The following is a 19,596-nucleotide window of genomic DNA, read 5'->3' as shown; positions in this document are numbered from 1 at the left end:
AATCTACCAAATAGGAAGGCTATGGGTTCGAACCCTAAGGGATATCCTCCTTTGCAATTAATTGAAGCTATATGTATGCAGCAAGCATGCTGTATCGGTGAGGCCGACTGCGAGCGCAGTTGGCGGCGGCCCAAATGGCCTGCCAGGCTTACATAACAGGCGCGGACGTCCGCGCCGACTTTAAAGGCGCGGGGGTCCGCGCCTCTATTGGCTCCCGCCGACTTTGAGATCTCAATTGAGGTCTCCTTTGTAAAGACTTTTATCCCGGCTTTTAGTTCGTGGTGGTGGGTTCGGCCCATACGCCATGGCGGGGGGTAGCGCAGGCCAGGTCGCGGTGGGGTTGGGTAGCCCGTCAGCATCGCCGACGCGGTCGACGCGTGGAGTGACGCCCAGCGGAAGGGTCCAAGACACACTTCGATCGCTCGAAAACGCGACATCGAAGACGTCAAAAAGACCGGCGACTCGAGCGACGCGGATATCGCCAGCCGAAACCGAAATTGAACGCGTAATCGAAGAGAAGAAGGCTCGCAGCAATGGCGAGACCGGCAAGGCGATGCTCCAGAGGGTGCTGGAGGTGTTGGGGAGAATGGGAGGTGAAATGGGAAGATTGAAGGATGCGATACACGAACAGAGCGACACCATCCGTGCCCAGGAGAGCCTGATCCGAGAGCTCCAGTCTCAAGTCAAGGAATCACGCAGAGAGTCTGATCGCGAGAACAAGGAGTTGCGAGAGGAACTCCAAAATACGAAGAAGGACCTGAGACAGATTCGGGAGCAGCTTGAAGCGTTCAATGCCGCAACGAACTCGGAGAGGAACAGCCCTCAAGCCTCGTATGCGGACGTTGCCCGAATAACGCCGTCGAATATATCAACGAACCTGAGCAGCCCATCAACGCGCATGACACCATCGTCGTTCAGCGACACGCTCTATTGCACAATCGACCTATCACGAGTCGAAGATCAGAACAGAGGCAGAGCGCAGGTGGGAGAAATCCGGCAAGCCGTCGAGGCCGAGATGAGGGCGAAGGAGGGTCATGAAGGGTGGCGATGCGCGGCAGTCGTGAAAGACGCGCGGAACGCAGAACGTGTTAAGATCATGTGCAGGAATGAAACAGAACTTCAGAGAGTCAAAGACGCTGCGCAGAAGACGGCGGTCATAGGAGCGCGGGTCATGAGGGATCAACTCTACCCAGTCAAGGTCGACAATGCCAATCGCACGGCAGTGTTGGACGCAGAAGGCTACGTCTTGACGGGTGCAGCCGAGGCACTTGGCGTGGAGAACAACGTCACCATTGCCAAGATTTCGTGGTTGAGCAATAAAGAGATAGGAAAAGCGTATGGGTCAATGGCTGTTTACGTTACAAAGGGGAGCGATGCGAAGAAACTACTGGATGGCCAATACTTTGACCTGGCTGGGGAATCGGCGTGCACGAGTGTCTTCGAGCCGCGCAAAGGACCAGTGCAATGCTACAACTGCCAAGAAATCGGTCACAAGGCCTTCTCATGCAAGAAACCGCAGACCTGCGGTAGATGCGCGAAGCCGGGGCACCACCATAGGGAGTGCATTGCGGCGGAGCCAAAGTGCGTGCCCTGCGGAGGACCGCACGAGTCGCTCAGCCAGAATTGTCGATTGCGCAACCCACCACGCCATGCATAGAAAGCTAGGTATCTTCCAGCTTAACGTACGCAAGCGAGACACGGTACAGCTCAGTGTTATGAACGACGAGGAATTGAAGGACTGCGCGGTGCTGGCGATTGCAGAGCCCTACGCGCGCAAGAAGGACGGGATGATCGTGACGGCCCCGATGGGCCATAGCAGTTGGTCAAGGATACTTCCGACGCAGACCAACGAGGCGGGATGGCCGGTCAGGAGCATGCTTTGGATACGGAAGGACATCGACTCGGAGCAGGTCCCGATACCGTCGTCAGACCTGACAGCGGCTGTGCTGCATCTGCCAGATAGAGATGTCTTGGTGATGTCGGTGTATGTACAAGGGAAGGACGAGGAGGCCCTGATTCTCACAACGACGGAACTGGGCGGTCTAATCACCCGTTTCCGTAACGGCACTGGCAAGCGAACCGATGTGGTGTTGGCAGGGGACTTCAATCGGCACGACCTACTCTGGGAGGCGATTGTGTCACGTCCAGGAGACAAGGAGGGTCAACCAATCATCGACCTTATGAACGAACATGGCCTTTGCAGCCTGCTCCCCCGCGGCACGAAGACTTGGCAGGGTCCAGATAAGGAAAGCACGATTGATCTGATGTTGGTGTCGACGGAACTGGCGGACGACATGGTGAAATGCGCCATTCACCCAGCGGAATATGGATCGGACCACCGGGCCATTCATACAGCCTTTGACATCGACCTACCAGAAAGAGACCTCACACCGAGGCTTCTACTTAGGAACGCGCCCTGGACAGCAATCAGGAACAGGGTCGAGCAGGAGCTGCGACCAATATCTTGGGACGGCAGTTTACAAGACCAGACCGACCGCTTCATGGAAGTAGTGCTTAGTGCGATCAATGACCTGACGCCACGGGCGAAGCCATCCCCGTATGCAAAGAGATGGTGGACGACCGACCTCACCCGACTGCGACAGGTCTACACCTTCTGGAGAAATCAAGCTAGGTCAAGAAGGCGAGTGGGACAGCCAGTGGTGGACCTGGAAAGGCGGGCGAAAGAAGCAGCGAAAGAATTCCATGACGCCATTCGCAAACAAAAACGGCAGCATTGGGATGACTTTCTGGCCGATGACGGCAACATTTGGAGGGCCGCTAAATACCTCAAGGCGGAATGGACTGTGTGGACAACAAGGTACCACAGTTGAAGAGGAAAATGGAACGGTGACGAAAGACAAGCAGGAACAGGCGGAGGAGCTGCTCAGTGCCTTTTTTCCGCCACTACCGGACGCTATCGAGCCTGAACATGAAGGACCGCAACGGGCGCCGGTGCCCATGCCAGAACTGACCATGGAGGAGATTGAAAGGAAAGTCATGACAGCCAAACCCTGGAAGGCGCCTGGAGACGACGGCCTGCCAGCCATGGTCTGGAGACAGCTATGGCCGGTGGTCAGAGGGCGAGTGGTGCATCTGTTCCGGCTATCAGTGGAACATGGAGTCCTGCCGAAGCAATGGCGAATGGCAAAGATCATCCCACTGAAGAAGCCGGGAAAGATGATTACACTGCGGCGAGGGCCTGGCGACCAATATCGTTGCTGTCGACACTGGGCAAGATCCTGGAGGCGGTGATGGCCGAGCGGATTTCCTTTGCGGTGGAAACGTTTGGGCTGTTGCCAACTAACCACTTTGGAGCCAGGAAGAGGCGTTCCGCGGAGCAGGCTCTCGTGCTCCTGCAAGAGAAAATCTACAAAGCATGGCGAATGGGCAAGGTGCTTAGTCTTGTGAACTTCGACGTCAAGGGTGCTTATAACGGAGTGTTCAAGGATAGGCTTCTACAACGGCTCGCAGCGAGGGGTTTGCCCGCGAGCTGGTCAGGTGGGTAGACGCATTCTGCTCTGAGCGGACGGCCAGCATCACGGTCAATGGACACTGTACCGCACAGCAAGAGCTCCCACAAGCAGGTCTTCCCCAGGGATCGCCGCTTTCGCCGATTCTCTTTCTTTTCTTCAACGCAGACCTAGTGCAGACCAAAATCAGCACCTCCGGAGGATCAATCGCATTCGTGGACGATTACTCGGCTTGGGTCACAGGCTCGACTGCAGAGTCGAACCGGGACGGAATCCAGTCCATCATCGACCGTGCCCTAGAGTGGGAAAAGCGGAGCGGGGCGACGTTCGAGGGCGACAAGACGACCATCATTCACTTTACACGAATGGCCGAGCGCTCTAGCTCAAGTCCATTTGTTATCAAAGGAAGAACGATCTGGCCACAGGAAAACGCCAAGGTGCTGGGAGTGGTCATGGATGCAAAACTACGATATAAGGAGCATATGGCACGAGCGGCATCGAAGGGACTGGAAACCGCGATGCAGCTGAAAAGACTGCGTGGATTGTCGCCCCGGGTGGCCAGGCAGTTGTTCACGGCTGCGGTTGCGCCTGCTATGGATTATGCCTCCACTGTCTGGGCTCATGCATGCGGAGTGAGGGAGGGCTACTGGTTGAATCGAGCACAGATGGTAGGGGCGCAGGCGGTGACCGGAGCGTTCCGTACCGTGTCGACGGCAGTCGCGGAAGCAGAGGCAAGCATTCGGCCGGTGGTAAATCGGCACACTCAAGCAGCGGCGAGGTTTTGGATCAGCGTTCGTACTCTCCCGAGGGCGCATCCTCTCGCCCGGCTGGGCATCAGAGTGTGCCGAAGATTCACGTCCCCACTGCAAACGATGGCTCAAGAGCATGGAGAGTCAGCAGGTCAAAGATTGGAAGTCATCAGAGAATACGCGGTGGCCCCGTGGGAAGACCGCATTCGTGTTCTCTGTGACCTCGATGATGACCAGGCAGCTGAGTTGGTTGCGAAAGCGCAAGGCATTGTCGTCGCGACGAGCTCATCCGAAAGGCGAGGCGTAGTCGGCATGGGAGGCTGTGTTCGAGATACGAGAGTCAACAACGAGCAAGAAGCACTGGCGAGCTATTCCATCACTCTGGGGCCGCGAGAAGATCAAAACCCATATGTCGCGGAGCTGGAGGCGATTGCCACGGCTCTGCGATGTATGCCAGCGCGACTCGAGCAAAGAGAGCTAGTCTTTGTCACAAGCAACAGATCGGCCATGCAGGCGATTGGCCAACCGCGCCAGCAGTCGGGCCAATACATCATCCAAGAAATTTACAAGCATGTCAGGCTCTTCCGGCAACGGGGTGTTTCGATTCGTATGATATGGCCCCGGCAGGAGCTGAAGGGTTTGCGTTGGGGCAAAAGCAAAGGCAGCAGCGCGGAAAGCGACACGCGAGGGGCGCATCCAGGAGAACTCGCCATTTCAAGCCCGCTCGACAAGAACAAGACTAGTGCTCTCTGGACTGCAACAGCAAAGACTGGAAATTCCTGCGAGTGGGAAGATACTCGAAAAGAATTGACACGGCGTTACCAGGCAGACATACGCGAACGATCTACGACTCACTTAGTGGGAAAGAAGCGAGAGTACTTGCGCAACTTCGCACAGGCAAATCGAGACTCAATAGTTACCTTCATGGAATACAGGCGGCAGAAAGCGACCTATGTGGCTGTGGTCAAGCAATCGAGACAGTGGAGCACTTCCTCTTTCGATGTAAGGCATGGATCTCTGAAAGAAAGCATGATGAAATGCAATCGAACCAAGATGGAAATCTGTCTTTCTTCCTAGGAGGAAGTCGATGTCCGATGGCGACAAATGGAAGCCGAACCTACCAGCAGTACGCGCTACGATCAAATTCGCGATGGCAACCGGGAGACTAGACACGGACCAACGATGACAGTACTGGCAAACCAGAGTGCACAGTACTAGCACCATACAGCCTCTCATTGACAGACCGGGCTTCAGCTGCTGAGAATAGGATGCTGAACACTTGGAGAAATGGGCCTTCAAGCAGGCCTGTCAACGGCGAAATTGGAGGCTGAAATGTACGGATAGGAGCAAAATGTGGGGCTTCTGGGTGTTGCAGTCGAAAGTGGAGGATCTGTAAATAGCTGAGTGTCGCGGCCCTCTAGGGTTGGTCCCTCCGGGCGGAATAAATTGCATTGCATTGCATTGGCTCCCGAGAGGGTGCCTATGTATTAGTAAGTCAGCAAGGAAGGAGATGGAAGACTGAAGAAGAGAGAGAAAAGGGCATAAATGGGAGAATGGTACAGCAGACAGGGAGGAAAAATGGAAGAAAACACATGCACCCTAAAAACATTATGCCCCTTGCCCTGCTCTCTTCGCGAGAGAAGCGCGGCGCCATCGGCAGGCTTCATAATATCAATAGGATATCCACAGCGGGGTTTTGGTGGCTGATTCAGCGGCTGAGCGCCACAACACCCCTCGGATACCACAGTGTCTTATAACGTAATCCACCCCCTTCCCGGTCAGACCCCCTACTCGGTCAAAAATTCCCCACCGACTAGACCCGCACCTTACGCGAGACAAACGGAGCACAATACCACGACATATTTACTCCAAGAGACAAGTAACTCGATTAGGACTATCTATTACACGTACGGGCAGTGTGTTCAAAAGACCTGCACTTACTACACCGTGGTGGTGCACGCTGTCTTGGGACACTCAGCTCTTCTATAAGTCGTTGGTCCCGCCCTTCTTCCCGCCGTCGCTTGGCCCGCTCATCTTCCTTTGCTCTCTGTTTCTTGACCCGCTCCTCTTCCTTTTCTCGCCGTAGCTTGAACCATTCCTCGTTCTCTTGTCGCCGTCGCTCGGCCCGCTCTTCTCCTTCTTGTCGTCGCTTGGCCCGCTCCTCGTCCTTCTCTCGCCGGCGCTTAGTCCTCTCCTCTTCTTCCACTCTCCGTCGCTTAACCCGCTCTTCTTCTTCTTCTCTCCGTTGCTTTATCCTAACCGTGCCCTCTGCAACCGATAGAGTACCGCCGTCGCCAATGTATTCACGGCGCTGTTCTTTCTCTGCTTTCGCCGCTGGTTTTCTGACCGAAGTTGCCGGTTTTCGTCGGCAAGGAGGGCGGCGCTGTGCATGGCCATTTGACATCCTTTGATAAGCTGGTTGATAGCTTGTGAAACTGGCGAGTCTGTATTTTGTGGCCGGCGTTGAAGAAGCCTTTCGGCGTGAGTGGTAAGCTGGTTGACGTTATGCGGAGTCTTGGCTGCTTCCAGGCTCTTGTTGGGACTTGGAGTATTCTTGTCGCCGTGATCGTTACCGACTTTGTCAACCTGAACTTGTAACCGCGATAATACTCTGTTTGGGTCAAACGGAAAAAGGCCTGTTGCCATAAATCCGCTTCGGATATTCGACGGCGAAAGTGCTTGTCGGCGAGCGTCTAAGTACATGGGAAGGAAGTCCTGCTTGTCGATATGATGGATCCCAGCGAGCATTTTCTCTTGAACCTTTCGGCCGTATATGGTTTTCAACGGCGAAAAGCACCCGACATCAAGAGGCTGCAAGAGATGTGAGGAATGTGCAGGCATTTGGAGTACTACGATGGAATTGGCCGTACAGTACTTGTCAAATTCCGGCGTGACGTGACTGCCGTGCCCGTCGAGAATAAGAAGTCGATGCGTACCAACCGTACGGCGCCGTGTATTCGGATCAAAGACTTCCTTTAACCAATTCAAAGCAAGGTCGTCGGAAGTCCAGCCATTCTCACTAACGGCGATATGCCAGTCATCGGGCACTCCTGATTCGTACCAGCTTGCTTGGTGTAACTTGCCCTGGAAGATAACCTTCGCCGGTAAAGCCCAACCTTGGCAGTTGATAGACTCGATCACAGTAACCCATTCTCGATTTCCAGGCTGCGTGAGTACTGCCCGACCTCGCCGGTCAGACCGGGTAAGGACTCTCGCCGTTGCAGCGACTCCCATTTGAAACCCCGTCTCATCAAAGTTATAGACATCCTCGTCAAGAATCCCCCATTTCTGTTTCGTCGCCGCGACTCGATCGTACCATCCTTGGATCTTTTGGGGGTCTTCGCATTTGGCTCGTTGGTAGTCGTATCGGCGAGAGTACTTTGCCTTGATTTCGCCGTGGCGGCCAACAAACTTCCGCACCCAGTTTTCCCCGACAGGATCTTTGCCTCGCTCGGAAAGCAATAAGTTGGCCATCCGACGAGTGTAAGCCACTGTCGGCGGCATCCTCGCTCGTCCATCGACAAGATCCATTGTACCAGGGCAGTCTCTTCCGTCGCCGTCAACTTCAGGTTGTTCATCTGAGCGTCGCGTCGGCGAATGACACCGCGCAGTCGATCAGATACTGTCGATTGAGGACGTCGTATGCGGCCGCAGCCTTGCGGGTACTTTTGAATTGGCCCTGCTGATAGGCCCTGACGGCGAGCAGGACCCGTTCTTCGCGTGGAACCGATTGGTCTCCCGTTGCCGTCATAGTGCTCGGTTTGTCTTGCCATAAGTGTGGGTCGCCGCGTGGAGACTTTTTCTGACCGAGTAGGGGGTCTGACCGGGAAGGGGGTGGATTACGTTAGCTGGGTATGGGGGGAATGGTATTAGTTAGTCTATTGCACTCACCTAGCTAGCTTACGTACACAGTCACGTGTACGGCTGAGTACGGCTGAGGCCACAAAGCTAGCTTCGTGACTTCCTCTCCCTTGTAGATAGACAATCCTCATAGCATAATACGACACACCGGTTGAACGACGTTCCCAGTTTGTCTCATGCTCGAGCCCTGCCAACAGGTTGAGATAATGGTACACAACTCATAGCCTAGACGGCCACATACGCGTAATGAATTAAAAAAAAAAGCCTTTCCTTTGAGTTTTAGGTCATTTGAGATATGATTCGTTGAGCTTTTCTCAATTCTTTACTGGAATGCAAGGTGGCAGAAATCCGGCGAATCACCCGATCCGGCGGATCACCAGGAAATCCCTTCCCAGTCTTCGCTTCTTTGGAAGAGGGAAACTTTTCCGCCTTTTCTACCTGCCAACGCCAGAAAAGCCAGAACGCGAGGGCGCCGATGAGACAAGACCTGGGATCTCGATGCCGCAAAGCAGATCCATACTCCATGCGGCCGTGCTGGTTGGTCTTCGGTGCCGTCGTCTCCAATCAGGAGCCAGTACAAGGTGCTCGGCCCAGCATCCCCGGGTGGCCCGGGGTGAACAATTAAGGTCAGGTATTGGCTGTAAACGTGGTGTGGCACTCTTGTGGTGAGGAAGGGACAGATGTCAGGATGCGGCTTGAACAGGCCGGCCGCCTCGACCATTGCCGCGTCAGAGAGTGCATACTCGACAGTGACTGAGTGATTCCGAGAGAGGACCAAGAACAGGTTGCTGTGAAAGCGAGTTGTGCGCCGTGCAGAGGAAGAGGATGCGCAAGTCTGTTTGCTTGTTTCTTTTTAGCGAGCCCAGAACGCGGTCCGAGGAGTACAAGGTGCCAGGAAAAAGCAGGCAAAGGCCACAGACACGAGACGCACGGCCTTGAATCTTTCGATCGCCGCCGTGCCCTTCAACTTCACTGGAGATACTGCTGCACATGGTCGATGATTCGATTATGTCGAGCTCAACTGCCAGCCGAGCCTTTGGGCTCGTCCTGGGGAACATAGCGACGGGGGCCACGAGATTGCCACGAGCTGAGGCACCGATCAATGAGCTTACTGTAGCTCGGGGAAAAGAAAGGTTGTCAGAAACCGCGTAGCCCAGTCCGGCATGGTCATGTCTTGGACCGCAAGCTGACCATCATCCGGGCTGTATCCCATCATCGACAAGCAGTTGCGCTCGTCTCAGCAAAGATGAGGCATGTCGAGTGCCACTCTGCCGGGGCCTTGGGGCACGTCGACAAGCCTCCCGAAGCCGTACCGACCCCTGTCTGGCTGGATTTTGCTTTTTGATTCACGTCCCAAAAAGCTCAAGATCGGTCGATAGCATTGGCAAGCAACGTCCACTGGGCCCCGTCCCCGTTCCTCGCGGCACCCGTGTCGGCGAGGCCGGCTTCCACTTCCCGGCTGCTAAGCGGATAGACTAGCCAGACCTCAATGGTGGCGCTGCGCTGCCTCTCCAGCCGCTTGGTCCGCCCTCCATGTTGCAAGCCGTGCGCCTGCCGGTAGAGCGACACTATTGAACCCAATGTGTATTTTGACAAGCCGCGCTGGCCTGGAGGTCATATGTGGCGAGCGGCTCGACTCCTCCTCTTCTGCCGTGACGAGATCCAGGGCGCCAACCATCTCTCACCACCAGCGCAAACATGTCGACGACTCAGGAACTGCTCCAACAGTACGCGGGCCGCCTGTTACCGCTCTCCTTCAGCCCCGGCTTCGTCTGTCTGAGCTATGCCATCAGCCTTGTCGGTACGGGCTCGACGCTCGAGCTGATGCGCCGACGCACGTCACACAGGGGCCTCCATAACCTGTAAGTGCGCGGCTGGCTGGCACCCCGAGCTCGTTGGCGTTTGCTGAGCAGGTCGCAACTAGGATGCTCTTGGCAGGCGCAGCCATATCCATGGGAGGCATCGCCATCTGGTCCATGGTGAGCGGCCCGATGCCGACGCCCAAAGGCCTACCTGCTGACCCTCGTCGCCGCAGCACTTTATTGGCAACAGGGCGATATACATACTCGACGGCCGCGAAGACGTACAGATCTCCTACTCGACGGGCATGACCATCTTGTCCTTGCTGGTGCCCATCTTTGTGCTTCTCCTGGCTTATCTCGCCGTCAGCGTCAACGGTCGGATCCGGTGGTGGCGGATAGGTCTTGCCGGCTTGCTGTCCGGCGGTGCCATATGCGGCATGCACTACCTGGCCGACGCGTCGATCAGCAACTACCAGACATCGTACCAGGTCGGCTACGTTGTCGGCGCCGCCCTCATTGCCGTGTCGGCCAGCACGGCGGCCCTGGCCCTCTTCTTCGTCTTCGAGACGGCATGGAAGGTCGTCTGGTGGAAGAGGATAGGGTGCGCAATGGTGCTCGCCGGCGCCGTATCTGGGATGCATTGGTGCGCCGCCGTCGGCACGAGCTACCGGCTGCTCCACGTCCACGTCGTCAACCAGGGAATGTCGCGGCGCGAGACCTTGATCATGGTCATATGCCTGGTAAGGACCCACCCCGTCCAGGCCGAGACGCTCGCTCGCGTCGACTAACGGCATGCAGTCTGTCGCCGCCTGTGTCGTCCTCACAATAAGCGCCATCTACTCCAGCTGGATCAGGAGAGACTATGCCAGCAAGTCACAGCAGGTTGTCCTGGCGGCAGCCGTCTTCGACGAGCACGGCAGGATCATGGTCAACCAGGAAGGCTTCCTTCCCAGCGAAGTCGTGACGGATACGTTTATTCCAAGGGTGAGTCGACGCCATCCTCGTCGCAGAGCTCCAGAGCTGACCACGGCGGCAGTCTCACAACGAAGTCTTCGACACGACGCATTCGCTCTTCCAGTGGATGTATCGCGCCTCTCGCAACTGGGGCAGCATCGCCACCCTAACAGACAAGATGACGAGCCACATCAGCCATCTGGCGCAAGACAGGCACAACAGCAGGGCACGAGTCAAGCTCGTCGAAGAGGACGGCTCGTTGGTCCCCGACTACGATGGTCTGATTTGCGAGCTCTTTAGCCTCGCGGCCCTTGCTCTGGCATCCAGGATGAAGGACACCCTCATAAATGCCGGCACGTTGTGGGAGGAAATCTTTGTCACGGGCAACAACTCGGGCCGCGCCGCCTCGTCGCCGCTGGATCGCACCATTCCGGGGCGCTCATCCTCGCCCAAGGACATGGTCAAGGACAGATCCATCCTCGAGGAGCTGGCCGAGAAGGGGCTTGCTCCGACGAATCAACAGTACGGCCGTGGCTGTCTGATGTTGCTCATTCGGCACGTCAACTCCCGGAGAGACCTGGACAGGTTGGAGGCGGCCGGATATCGATTCGCAGAGGTCCATCAAGTCGTCGGCGTCATTCAGTCCAGCATGCAGATCATAAGCCTGAATTTCGCGTCGAGGCTGCACAGCATGTCGGCGGATGGCAACCGGGGCGCGACCCTACCCGCTGGGGTCCATCTCGGCATATTCGCAATCCGAGCCCGGCTGGACCACTGCGGGTTCGACGTGCTCGTCCAGAAGGAGGCCAAGAATCTCTTGCCCGCCACGGCGCTCCCATTTCAGCGTCTGGAACCATGGCAGGCAGAGTTCATCGGCCGCTTCCGGGGTCTGACGCCGACGGCCATCGCCACCTGGCTCGACAAGGACGAGGGCCTCTCTCCGCGCCAGGCCCGCCTGGCCTGCCATCTGCGAGCCGCCATGGCAACGCTCCGGGAGTCGTTGGGCGAAATGGCCTTTGGAGAGGCCACGCTCATGTCCCAGGTGGTGCAGGCCCCCTGCACCACTCGCCCGGACAGCCAGCTGTCGACGTGCTCCCTCATCACATTTCGGATGGTCCTCCCCATCCACACAATCGCTCGCGTCCCGCAGTGCGAATTCATCCCTCTGAGCTTTTTCCGCGTGCAGCAGCTGGTTTACCGAAACTCGCCTCATCACGTTGAGTTCTCGCACATGGTGCACCGCGAGCTCTCGTCCATCCTGCACAACGTTCCCAGTGCACTCACACACAAGAGTCAGGGAAGACCTCCCTCGAGCCGCACCCGTGCCTGGATGCAAAGATTCCGAGTCGACCGTGGCCAAGGACCAGACGTCAGTCTCCAGCTGGCGGCCAGAAGTCAAGAGCAGCTGTCGACGACGTTGGGCTCCAGCTCGCCGGGAACTCCCTGCGCCAAGATGAGCTTCGATGAGTATCGTAAAAGCCGCTCCGACAGCATTTCATCGCCCGCCAGCCGCATGTCGCCTACGCCAACCATAGACACGCACGGCCACGACAACAAGCAGCTGTTTGGCGGCATCATGGTCTCTCAACAGATTATGGTTGACGTCCAGGAGGTAAAGTCGCCGAAACTCCGTCAAACGCTCTCAAAACTAACGGCAACGCTCTAGCTCCCCGACAACGAGGCTTCCCCGCGCATTCCGCACGGCGAGCACGTCAAGAACGATACGGAGTCTTTGAAACGGGACGGGAAAGAAGGCTCTGCCTTTTCGACCATAGCGGTCGGCGAATCCAGCGCCACCATGGCCAGGGAACAAGGTGGATCGGCTTTTATCGACCAGCTGCTCGCACTATGCTTGGAGAGACCTGGTACTTAGAGGCTTGAACCGGCCGTCGACGTCATCCAGGACGAGAGGATTCCATATTTTGCACAACACCGACGAGGGCAGACGAGACTTTGGGTGTACGAGGCGCAAGGGCGTCGGGCCGTCGTAAGGGGAAAGGAGTTCACGGTGATACCAGGTGTGATTTGTGCTTTGGGAATTGGCAGGCCAAATTCGAAAGGGCCTCGACCCTGGGAGATGGTACTGGTTATCGTGAAGCTCGTCTTGCATATGGATAGGATGGTATCCGCCAGGGCGGTAGCCGTGAAGGTTTTCCAGGTCGTCGTCTACTCCGCGAATGTAGAGCCTCCTCCATAGATGATCAGCGGCATGGGGCAAGTCTGGACCACCCGCTCTGGGCCGAATGCGCCCAAATCGAGGCGCGTCAATTAAGGGATTTTCCGATGATCTGCCGGATCCCGTGACCCGCCGGAGCTTACACGCGACTGCAGCCTCCATGGCGTAGTGGTGACACGTCTGGAGCCTCTGCGTCGCAGAGGGGTCGGTTCGAAGCCGGCTGGAGGCACCCCTGAGCGAACAGGGTACACCCGGGTTCCCGCCCGTCAACAGGGAACAGCGTCATGAGAGAACACAATCGGCGTACCAACCACCATCAATGACTAACACAACCACGCTTCAACTTCGACACATCGCGCTTCAGTTGCTGGGAATAGGATGCTGAACACTTGGAGAGGTTGACCTTCAAGCGGGTCTGTCATGGAGCGGGCAGTGGAGTGGTTGGCGCAGCGTAAGATGATATGTGGGGCTTGGGGTGTCATGCATCAGTGTATCGAACCGTCAATAGCCAGAACGTCTAGGCCCTATAGGGACCTCCCTCCGGGCGAAATAAATCCATACCATACGCGACTGCAAGTGCCTCCATGGCGTAGTGGTGACACGTCTGGAGCCTCTGCGTCGCAGAGGGGGCCGGCTGGAGGCACCCCTGGGCGAACAGGGTACACCCGGGTTCCCGCCCGTCAACAGGGAACAGCGTCATGAGAGAACACAATCGGCGTACCAACCACCATCAATGACTAACACAACCACGCTTCAACTTCGACACATCGCGCTTCAGTTGCTGGGAATAGGATGCTGAACACTTGGAGAAATTGACCTTCAAGCAGGTCTGTCATGGAGCAAAACAGTGGTACGGTTGGCGCAGCGTAAGATGATCTGTGGGGCTTGGGGAGTCAAGGAACAAACGTGTTGAACTGTACTCTAGACAGTGTAAAGGCCTTATAGGGACCTCCCTCCGGGCGAAATAAATCCTACCTACCTACCGCGACTGCAAGTTAGACATCAATCCACAATAACTCCACAGCAACGGGGCCAAATTTTCTCCAACTTAAAATGTGATAAAAAAGCGACTGCGAGATGTTGCATCATCGGGGCCCAATGTATGTGTATTTCACCCGGAGGATTTCTCCTATAGGGCCTAGACGTAAAAGCTACTGACATTTCAATACATTAATGCGTAACACCTTAAGCCCCACGGGATCGGGGCTCAATGCAATGCAATGCAATTTATTCCGCCCGGAGGGACCAACCCTAGAGGGCCGCGACACTAAGCTATTTACAGATCCTGTTGGAATACTAACCTGCTGAGTAACCCGTGCAATCGGGATACCATCACGGTTCATGCACGACTCCCACGTGACACCCTACCCCGCGATCAGGGCACGCAGCCCCGGCTGCATGCCCCCATTACCGGGTGCACATTCCGTTTCTTGTGAATAGCTTCTTCCCTAGTTAGTTACAATTGAAGTCATCACCGGTTACCCTACCTGTCGTGACTGTGACTCAGCCTACAGCTTGTGCGCATGCGTATCTGTAGGCACATAGGTGCCTACCATCAGATTCAACATTTCGATAAGCATGCAAAGAGCAAAGGTGCTTGGAGGCTATTGCTCCTTGACGGCCACGGCTCCCACCATACCCTTGACCTTATCGAGTACGCTGAAGCCCATAATATTGTGCTCTTTGCATTGCCTCCGCATCTTACGCATCTCCTTCAACCGCTTGACGTCGTGGTATTTCAGCCGTATAAACATTACCACAGTCGGGCAGTCGATTTTGCTATTCGCAGTGGTGCGAGTAAAATCACCAAGCTGGAGTTCCTCGCTATGATCCAATCAATCCGCGTCAAAGCTTTCAAGGAGTCTACAATCCTCTCTGCATTCAAAAAAAAACAGGAATCCACCCATTCAATCCAAAGCCAATCCTCGAGAGACTCAAAGAGAGGGTACGGGACCAGACGCCGCCGACAGAGCTACCTGCAGAGCCGTATTCATCCCCTTTTGGTACCCCCCATACCGTACGGAAGTTTGAATCAGTTGGCCAACGTCTCCTTGAGTTTGACCCAATTGATGATATTGAGAAGGAGGTCTTCGTACATAACCTTCAACGCTACGTTAAAGGTGCAATCTCCCAAGGCCACGAGTTAAAGCAAACGATGGTCGATCTGTACAATACCAAGCTTGCCGAGCAGCGACGCCAAGGCCGGAAGAAATACAAGAACCGCCACCTTCAAACTTACGATAGGGGGCCACAGACTCGGATTTGTGTGATTGCGGCCAGGCAGCAGAAACAGTTGATCACTTTCTCTTTCGATGCACAAAGTGGATTGCGCAACGGGGTGTCCTATTCGAATGCGCAAGAGCCAAGATTGGGAATTTGTCTTTCTTCTTGGGAGGAAAAGCTGCATCGGATGGCGATAAGTGGAAGCCAGACATGCAGGCGGTTCATGCGGCGATCAAATTCGCGATTGAGACGGAACGGCTCGACAGAAAGCCGCAACCATCAGAAGACAACTGAGCTCTAACAAGCAACTGCACTAAGTTACTAACACATCTCAGCTTCGGAACTGGCAGACCGCGCTTCAGCTGCTGTGAATAGGATGCTGAACACTTGGAGAATTAGGCCTTCAAGCAGGCCTGTCATGGGACCAATGATAACGAGGCTGACCAGCAAACGATAAGACGACAATCTGTTGGGCTTGGGGAGTCAAGGAACAAACGTGCTGAACTGTACTCTAGACTGTGTAAAGGCCTTATAGGGACCTCCCTCCGGGCGAAATAAATCCTACCTACGCCGCCACGAGCTCGACATCAATCCACAATAACTCCACAGCAACGGGGCTCGATTTTCCCAAATTTAAAATGCGACGAAAAAATGCAATTGTAATATATACATCATCCTGTTTCACAGTCCTTAAGCCACTGTGGTCGCTTGCTATTCCGCTGCGGGCGTCCCGAGCTCCGATATGCCACTACCATCTCCCGATCACTCTCAACAGCTAGAGAAGGTCGTTGGGCACGAGCTGTCTGGTCTGGCGGAATCCTTACCTTCTTTACTAACCCGTCCTTTGGCTGATCTGGCGGCTGCGATGTTACCGGAAGCTCTGGGGTTGGTGGAAGAGCGACGACTATTTCGTCTAGAGTCCCTGGACTCTTCTCTCGAGCTTTAGAAGGCACCCGCTGGGGCCGCGGCTTCTGTTGCGCACTTTCCCGGCTTAGACCTTTGAGATCGTCTCGAAGTTGTCGACTGGCCGCTTTCTCTTGCTTCTTCGCTTCTTCCTGCAATTTCCGCCTTTTCTCCTCTCGCTGCTTCTTTCTTTCCAACGCCTGCTCTTTTGCTCCTCCGCCTTTTCTGTCGCTGAACCCTCTGGAATTCCTCTGGATTGCTTCCTCTTTCTTCTGGACCTCCATCGCCGCTTTCTTCACTCGAGCTTGAGCCACTTTTTGCGGGCTGAAGACCTGAGCACAGTTAGGATCCGTACGGTCAAAGAGATAATCTTTCAGAGCTGTACCACCCTGCCTGCGCTGTTTCTCATGAATTATAGTCTCACGGAGTCCCTTGTTCTCATATCTAAGCAGCTCAACCTCGGATTGAAGGCTTTCAAGAGTGCTCTTCAGCTTCTGAGCACTGACTTCAGCATTGGCGGTGGATTTATCGACCACTTTGTCGACAAGCCGTCGTAATTCTCGAGCGGTAGGTTGCTGCAATGCTAGGGAGTCTTCCGAATCGCTGCCTACATCGGAATCGTCGTATTCCTTCTTCACAATCTGTGACAAGACGACTTCGGAGTCCAAAGGCAGGAGGCCGGTCCGCATCCACCCGCTTGCAATGTTCTCCGGGGAGAAGGACGCCTCCAATGCGTTCCAAAACAAGGTCCAGAATTCGCGTTTGGACAGCCCAACAAGTCCTTGTGTTTTTTCCATCCACCGGATAAGCTGATTTGTATATGCCGTCGACAAGGGACCGAATAGAGATACGTCCAGGGGCTGGAGCCGATGAGTAGAATGGGGGGGAAACACCGCAACGATGATCCGATGCTGGTCACACCACTCCAGAAAGTCCATATTAATATGGCTCGAGTGGCCATCGGTAATGAGAAGGCGATAATCGCGGCCGTTTCGCGCCTTTGCCTTAGTAAACCGATCAAAAACGCCGACAAGCCACTCTTTTCCAAGCTCGTGGTTGGTCCAGCCTGTATCTGAGGTCGTAAAGAAGGCTGATTGATGCTCTGGGTCAAATTCCGTAAGCCAAGCATCCTGAACTTGTCCTGGCTTGCCTTGGTAGATGAGAAAAGGAGGCAGCGATGTCATGTCCTGGCAGATGCAAGCTACGAACGTGATCCAGGATCGATTGCCGTCTTGCGATGCACCGAGCAATTTGCCTTGCTTTTTCTGATTGAGAGAGAACACTCTCTTAGTTCGGTTGATGACACCCAAGAGAAAGCCTTTTTCGTCCATGCTATACGTGTTGCAAGAGGCGATGTCGTATTCCTCAATTTTTGAGCGTATCTTCTACCGTCAGCAACGGAAATGAGATGCTGTGCATCAACTTACCAGCTCAAAATAATCTTTATACCTTGAAGCACTGTCGGCTCTCTTTCGCGCCACATCAAATCCATCGAACCAGGTACAACCAAGCTCGTTACGATGACGGTTGACGAAGCTATACGGCCAGTTCTTTCCGACCTCCATTTTCGCCATATCCTGAGCGAAGTTCTTGATCATAGACAGCGTAGGCGGGATGCCACGTGACGAAAGCTTATGAATATAAGCAACAAGATCTAGTTCCTGCTGGTTTGACAGTCGAGATTTATAGAGGGGAGTCCGCATCGCGTCTTGAGCGCTGTTTGCCTTGATGGCGGCGGCGCAACGTGGTCTCATCGCAGCCAAATTGGCGAGCTGTTTCAGCGTAATTGACCGATTCTGAGGACTTCAGGAAAGCAAGCGCTTCGTCAATAGCCGCCATGGTTGTTGAGATGTTCCAGATTGATGTTGAGACAGAATGTCGGTAGGTAGAATTTATTTCGCCCGGAGGGAGGTCCCTATAAGGCCTTTACACTGTCTAGAGTACAGTTCAACACGTTTGTTCCTTGACTCCCCCAAGCCCCACAGATCATCTTACGCTGCGCCAACCATACCACTGTTTCGCTCCATGACAGACCTGCTTGAAGGTCAATTTCTCCAAGTGTTCAGCATCCTATTCCCAGCAACTGAAGCGCGATGTGTCGAAGTTGAAGCGTGGTTGTGTTAGTCATTGATGGTGGTTGGTACGCCGATTGTGTCCTCTCATGTGCCCTGTTTCATCAGCGGGTGCCTCCAGCCGGCTTCGAACCGACTCCTCTGCGACGCAGAGGCTCTAGACGTGTCACTACTACGCCATGGAGGCCAGTCGAGGAGTGTCCCGACCCATCCCGCCCGACCCGGGATAGCTCCGGACAGACAGGTTCGGACAGACATATTGCAGGGATTAACGCGCTAAGCATGGGTTAAAAGCCATCGCGCCTCGACTACAGCCTGAACGGGCATAAGTGCCATTTTTCAGTCTGAAGGGAAATCCACTAGTATACAATCCTGGGGGGTATGCATGGTCTTGGAACCAGCAAAGGGCTTCTTCGGGGCTGTTCACTTCGTCCCCGGTAACAGAGGCGCGTAGATGCTCTTGTGGCAAGGCTTCTACGGCTTTCTCGAAGGCGGAGCGGACGTCTTCAGGGAGGCTGTCGCGGTACTGGACCTCCATCGGGTTTGCTTTCGTGTCGGACGTGATGCTGGATCTCCATTGAGCTTGATCAATTGAAGGACGCGATTTTTATTGCGACGCGCACCTGGCAAGGGGTAATTGACGATTATTGTTGGAATAGTCAATTGCTCACCTCCTGCACGGAAGAATGTTGGCCCTAGCCCGAGATGCTTGCTTTGTATGCTCTCTATCTCCTCTTTCTCTTTCACCCTCTACAGAAGAGAGAGAAGACAAGTCATGATCATAGCTATAATAGAGCTTCTGTCGGGAGGTCTGTACTGCAGTAACGCAATGGGTTGTATTCAAGATGTCTTGCTAGGAAGGGAGGAAAGGGAATGAGGGGGCACACTACGTGCCCTTTATACACGGATCCCCGAGGTCCATACACGTGACGCTAAGGGTCACGTGTGCGTGTGCGCACCTCCTTACAATCCTACTATAGCTATATGCTACATTCCCACACTGGCAAATCTTCTTTATCGCTGCAATCGCAGCAGCAGCAGGTGCGGGAGCGTAGCAGCAACCGCAAGGGTGCGAAAGAGTGACGGTTCGAGCGGCAGCTGGGGAGGGCGTTCGACTGATCCTTCTATCCTAATCGTAAGGCTATTCGTATCGACGAGGCGTTCGAGGGCGCGGTTAGGCGATGCCTTGTCATAGCATCTGCTGGGTTGTCTGCGCCGTTAATCCAGCGGATTTCTGTGATCTCACGCCTTTCGTAGGATTGACGTAGGGCCATGATATCTATCATCAATCGCTTCTCCTTCGTTGTGCCTAGCTTAACGAGGCACTCGTAGAGGAAAAGAGTCGGTGCAAACGATTAGGGATAGGGGAAGATTGAGGCGGTCTGT

At 54.9% G+C, this 19,596-nt stretch overlaps 3 protein-coding genes across 3 annotated transcripts; 2 read left to right on the top strand and 1 right to left on the bottom strand.

Moving 5' to 3' along the window:
- Nucleotides 1-304: 304 nt before the first annotated feature.
- HRG_11790 (endonuclease-reverse transcriptase domain-containing protein) lies at nt 305-4,223 on the top strand (the record flags this gene model as incomplete). Its single annotated transcript, XM_044870260.1, has 13 exons — nt 305-1,335; nt 1,482-1,505; nt 1,558-1,608; nt 1,658-2,438; nt 2,490-2,557; nt 2,604-3,048; nt 3,133-3,231; nt 3,320-3,392; nt 3,596-3,643; nt 3,714-3,955; nt 4,037-4,081; nt 4,136-4,138; nt 4,188-4,223. The coding sequence occupies 13 exons, from the start codon at nt 305-307 to the stop codon at nt 4,221-4,223; spliced, it is 2,946 nt and encodes a 981-aa protein (XP_044714755.1).
- A 5,555-nt stretch (nt 4,224-9,778) lies between these two features.
- Nucleotides 9,779-12,709, top strand: HRG_11789 (uncharacterized protein; the record flags this gene model as incomplete). The annotated part of the gene is made up of 7 exons (XM_044870259.1): nt 9,779-9,942; nt 10,005-10,059; nt 10,116-10,622; nt 10,681-10,866; nt 10,919-11,296; nt 11,360-12,448; nt 12,503-12,709. 7 exons carry the CDS (start codon nt 9,779-9,781, stop codon nt 12,707-12,709), a joined length of 2,586 nt encoding a protein of 861 aa, XP_044714754.1.
- A 3,274-nt stretch (nt 12,710-15,983) lies between these two features.
- HRG_11788 (DDE superfamily endonuclease domain-containing protein) lies at nt 15,984-17,736 on the bottom strand (the record flags this gene model as incomplete). The annotated part of the gene is made up of 6 exons (XM_044870258.1): nt 15,984-16,010; nt 16,060-16,095; nt 16,233-16,290; nt 16,438-16,462; nt 16,563-17,520; nt 17,566-17,736. 6 exons carry the CDS (start codon nt 17,734-17,736, stop codon nt 15,984-15,986), a joined length of 1,275 nt encoding a protein of 424 aa, XP_044714753.1.
- Nucleotides 17,737-19,596: the final 1,860 nt, after the last annotated feature.

This window comes from Hirsutella rhossiliensis, assembly GCF_020360975.1.
Source record: "Hirsutella rhossiliensis strain HR02 chromosome Unknown scaffold00022, whole genome shotgun sequence".
NCBI lineage: Eukaryota > Fungi > Ascomycota > Sordariomycetes > Hypocreales > Ophiocordycipitaceae > Hirsutella > Hirsutella rhossiliensis.
The sequence above is the reverse complement of the archived record's forward strand: the minus strand, read 5'-3'. Positions and strand labels throughout refer to the sequence as shown.